The 4917-nt window shown below is 41.6% G+C and overlaps 1 protein-coding gene across 2 annotated transcripts in view; it reads left to right on the top strand.

Moving 5' to 3' along the window:
- The window catches only part of LOC119355300 (polyadenylate-binding protein RBP47-like), a 4837-nt gene extending 1539 nt beyond the window's left edge, over positions 1–3298 (top strand). Inside the window, exons 2-6 of one of the 2 annotated variants that reach the window (XM_037622088.1) lie at positions 68–521; positions 1174–1196; positions 1278–1408; positions 1494–1590; positions 2795–3298. In XM_037622088.1, coding sequence (XP_037477985.1) covers positions 68–521; positions 1174–1196; positions 1278–1408; positions 1494–1590; positions 2795–2956 — 867 coding nt within the window. In that variant the 3' untranslated portion in view covers positions 2957–3298. Of the gene's footprint in view, positions 1–67; positions 522–1140; positions 1197–1277; positions 1409–1493; positions 1591–2794 lie in introns of both variants that reach the window. The other variant, XM_037622086.1, reaches the window with a different exon arrangement.
- The last annotated feature ends 1619 nt before the right edge of the window (positions 3299–4917 follow it).

A 4917-nucleotide genomic window follows, 5' to 3' on the forward strand; every position in this document is an offset into this window, starting at 1 on the left:
TCATTGCGTATTTCTTCTCTTATCCAACTACTAGTTACTCACCTTTTTCTCTACATCTGCTTCATAGGTGGTAACAATAAAAGTTATCCGCAATAGGCAAACTGGACAATCAGAGGGATATGGTTTTGTAGAGTTCTTTTCCCATGCATCAGCAGACAAAGCTCTTCAGAATTTTACTGGTCATGTGATGCCCAACACTGATCGAGCCTTTAAGTTGAACTGGGCATCCTATAGCATGGGTGAAAAGCGATCAGAAGTTGTCTCTGATCACTCAATTTTTGTTGGTGATTTAGCTGCTGATGTTACTGATGAAATGTTGATGGAGCTTTTTGCTAGCAAGTATCGCTCCGTCAAAGGAGCTAAAGTTATCATTGATGCAAACACAGGCCGTTCTAGGGGCTATGGATTTGTTAGATTTGGAGATGATACTGACAAAGCTCATGCAATGACTGAAATGAACGGTGTTTATTGCTCTACTAGACCGATTCGCGTAGGACCTGCAACGCCTAGAAGAACCTCTGGTATGCCCCTTCTTCGCTGTTGTTCTGCAGCCCTAAACTGTACAACCTTCTTTTTGGTAGTTCGTGGATTGTCTTGTATTTTTTGTACAAATGCTTTAACTTGCACTAAATTTGACTCATTTTATGGCCACATTGTACCTAGCATTACTATCACTATTTGTCTTGGAAAAATCTACTCATACCTTGTATGACCCTGATGTTGTCGTAGTGTTCTCCTATTACTCCCTCTGTCCTACAATATATAGGATTGTTTTTCAAGCTATGTATATTGTGGGACGGAGGGAGTAGGTTTTTCAGTACACATCCTGTTTTTGATGAAGGAAGTTACTGATCATCTATCTGTACTTGTTTTGCCTTTCTGGACTATGTACATGACCTGTGTAGATTAACAGATAGTATCAAACAAACAAACCCACTTCCACTGCAGTGCTAGTTTTCCTACTGCCTGTAGCGGCGCTAGTTCTACTGCTTCAATTGCTGCAAGTCCTTATATTCATATATGGAGCATGTCATGTATTCTGCTTCTTTGTTAAGGGCAATATGGAATTGGTTATTTTCTCATACGAGATCCGTATAGGTTTAATCCCTTGTTGCGCAACTTAATGACTATTAACTTCAGGTGATTCTGGTTCCTCAACACCTGGCCATTCAGATGGTGATTCAAATAACAGAACGGTGTGTATACTGGTGTTTCCATAGTGTTTGTTAACCTTGTAGCTTCTTAGTTTCTAATCTGAAATTCTCAACCTGCTTTAGGTATATGTTGGTGGGCTTGACCCAAATGTTAGTGAAGACGAGCTGAGGAAATCATTTGCCAAATATGGTGATGTTGCCTCTGTCAAAATTCCTCTAGGGAAGCAGTGTGGCTTTGTTCAGTATGTCAACAGGTACGTTTCTGAAGCTCTTGCGTGTTCTACTGGTTATTTCTATGTAACTTACAAGCTATACTTTTATTTGTGCCACTGTTTTTAGAACTGACGCAGAAGAAGCACTGCAAGGATTGAATGGGGCTGTCATTGGAAAGCAGGCAGTTCGCCTTTCGTGGGGCCGCAGCCCATCACACAAACAGGTTGGCCATGTGCCTCTTAACTGTTTCCTTCTTTGATCGTTCCTTGCTATAGTATGAGTTTGCATTGAACCAATCATCTTGGTAAAAGTATAATGGCCACTATGTTTGAAAACTCTTAAGTTACGTTTGGAAAATTTGGCAGTAACCTATGGATGACTATAAATTTGGATGCACTATAGCAAATTAGCCTTGCAAGATAATTTTCATATATGATATTATCTTTTCCTATATGATATCCCATGAAAGGCTACTTTGTTGTGTCCATGTTTAATTGATTTATGACTAATACGAACTAGCACTGACTTGATGATGTGGGAATTGAAACGTTCCTGCTATAATGGATCTGTTCCTTCTTGTCCCGTATGCTAGCAATTATTCCAACACAATTATTTTGTATAGTTGCAGCCTTACGCTTGGTAGTAGTTTCTAGTCTAATGCCAAATAAACTTTGAACATGCAGACTGGTTTAATCCTGTTTAGTTCAGCTCTCATTTTGCAAACCTAGTTTTGGTACAACTAAGCAACCAAGCTTCCTATCCTCTCATTTAGCCTGTGATCTGTTTTACATACCTTGCGTGCTGTGTGGCTATGTATAAAGGGCAATGCCATGATTGTGTAATATGCCCTGTGGCCCCTCTGTAGCCTGCATTTTGAGGGTGCTTGTTGACTGAATGCCATGCCTTCATGGAAAACGTTTGAGCTCAGAGATAGCAGATAAGTCATCACTCTGTTGTTAAATAAAAATGTTGAGACCAGCCTAGACCAGCCCTTGGCGGTGTTTTTCTGATAGAAGGAAATGGCCTGAGCCACCTGCGGAGTGTAGGATTAGACAACCAAGCGATGCTCGGTTCTCACTTCATTGTTAAATCAGACATCTGTATAGGGAATTAGTCACAAGGGGTCTTCTATCTCTTACCACCCAATATAGATAACTTTGAATGATTTACTATTTGCTTTTCAAAAGTCTCATTCGGCACACTTGTGCGTAACATGAGCAAACATTAGCACAGCACTGGTCCTTGAAATTTTAAAATAGACCGTGCAATTGTTCTTTTCCTGCAGCTAAGACAGGTTGCCTTTGCTACCCCTCATCATAGTGCTTGTTAACTCTTTGTTTCTGTCAACTGTATATAGAATCTGTTGATTTTAAAGGTATTTGTCTTTTGGATTCCATGATGCTAATCCACTGTTTTCTTGTTTTCAGTCTAGGGGCGATTCCGGCAACAGGAGGAACAATAACAACATGTACTATGGTACGCCGTTCTATGGCGGGTACGGCTACGCGTCCCCCGTGCCGCACCCCAACATGTACGCCCCTGCGTATGGAGCCTACCCCTTCTACGGTAACCAGCAGCTGGTGAGCTAGAGAGAGAAAGAGCTTCGTCCCACTCCCTCCGATGGGGAACAAGGTTTTGATCCGGTGAGAGCATAGCAGCGTCAGAAGAGAGAGAGTGAGAGAGAGAGAGAGAAAGAGAGAGAGAGAGAGAGAGATTATATAGATCGTCCTAAAGTAAGAGGGTGAGACAGGTTATTAAAGAGTGAAAGAAACGAGTGGTGTCTGTACTCTGTAGCGTCTGTTGTGTGTGTGTGTGTTGCAAGAACTAGAAGAGCCTCTAGGCTTGTAGACACGGTCGGAGCGTCATGGATGTTGATTCATTCAAGAAATTTTGACTTGCTTAATAAGTTACAACACTGTTTGTGCCTTACATTTGTTTTTATCTCTTTTGGGTCTCTCACTGCTGCTGCCATTTTTTTAGACTAGTATATTATGCTTTCTTGGTCTTGTATCTTTTGAGTTTCATTGCAACATTGTGTGTTCGGCTTATTCGTTTTTGAGATGCTACCTCCGTCCTCTTTGTATTTTGTGTCAAATTTTGATCATAGATTGAACTATCAAAATGTTTATGCATGTCATTAAAAATTAAAAAATATAACTTTTTTTTTCTCAAATGCTCTGCGCGATCCCATTGAGTAGGGTACCTTTCCCAGCCTGCCCTTCCCTTTTCGCTTCGCTAGCAATTAATCCCCTTAATTGGGGCAACTTCCTAGTTTGCATGCAGGGACATAAGGCCACTTTCAATGCATTGGTGCTTAGATAAAATGCTAAGCATATTAAAAAGTTTAGCAACTAAGACTAGTCATAACAGGGAGTAACTTAAAGTAATAATATGCATATGTTACTAATCTATGTTACTATCTTCACGGTGGTAGTAAAATATGTGTTATGCAATGCATCACTTCATTTATTAAGTTGTAGACTCATCTTTTTTTATATGTGATATTACAGTAACTAGCTATGTTACCACAACCACATACCTCCCTTTCTTCATTAAATACATGGCACATCACCTATTTTGCCTAGATAAGCGTAATGTTATCACCTATGTTACTCCCACTATGGGTAGTCTAATGTCCACAATGCATAGGTGCTTTACTTGTTGGTGCTAAGCTCCCCTCGTTTCATGCATTGGTGGGTTTCTTTCATTTAATTGCTTTTGCCTAGGTTCATGTGCTTGGCATTGGTTTTTTCTGGGATCATCAAACTCACCTTTCTCCTCTTTATTACCTTGTCACATCAGATTTTTTTACCTACATGGTAGCCTTAGCACATGTACAAGATGAAACATTGGGAAGGTCCTAAGTGGAGGAGAGAGAGAGATTACGTGTGACATGCATGGAGGGATTCGAGGCGACTAGTACTCTAACCCACGCAAAAGCAGGGGCAAACTTTTTTCTTTGCGAGATAAACTTCCGTCTATTCATCTTCAATCATGATAGTACAACAAACACTAGCAATGATAAAAATTACATCCAAGATCTGTAGACCACCTAGCGACGACTACAAGCACTGAAGCGAGCCGAAGGCGCGCCGCTGTCATTGTCGTGGTTCCGACTCTGACAGTGATGTAGGGGGGTGAGTATGGAGAGGCTAGATCCTAGCTATTGGGAAGTTGTTACACGCGAGGTTTACGAGTTCAGGCCCTTCTCGGAGGAAGTAATAGCTCTCCGTCTCGGAGCCCGGAGGCGGTCGACTGGATTATGCGTGTATGGATTACAGGGGTGCGAACCCTTCATACTGAGGAGGGGGGTGGCTTATATAGAGTTCGCCGGCCCCCTCCTGCCCTCAGTAATGCAGGGTTTAAGGTACATTTAAGATTGGGCGTTACTGGTAACGCCTCTAATAAAGTGCTATGATGACCATAAAGACTACTTAACAGCTGACCGTTTGCCTACGGAGTGACTGTAGGTCTCCTGGCAGTCGAGTGATTAGCTTCATGGTCGAGTGGTAGCTTCTTGGTCGAGTGGTAGCTTCTTGGTCGAGTGTCT

The sequence above is a fragment of the Triticum dicoccoides genome, chromosome 2A (genome assembly GCF_002162155.2).
Source record: "Triticum dicoccoides isolate Atlit2015 ecotype Zavitan chromosome 2A, WEW_v2.0, whole genome shotgun sequence".
Taxonomy (NCBI): domain Eukaryota; kingdom Viridiplantae; phylum Streptophyta; class Magnoliopsida; order Poales; family Poaceae; genus Triticum; species Triticum dicoccoides.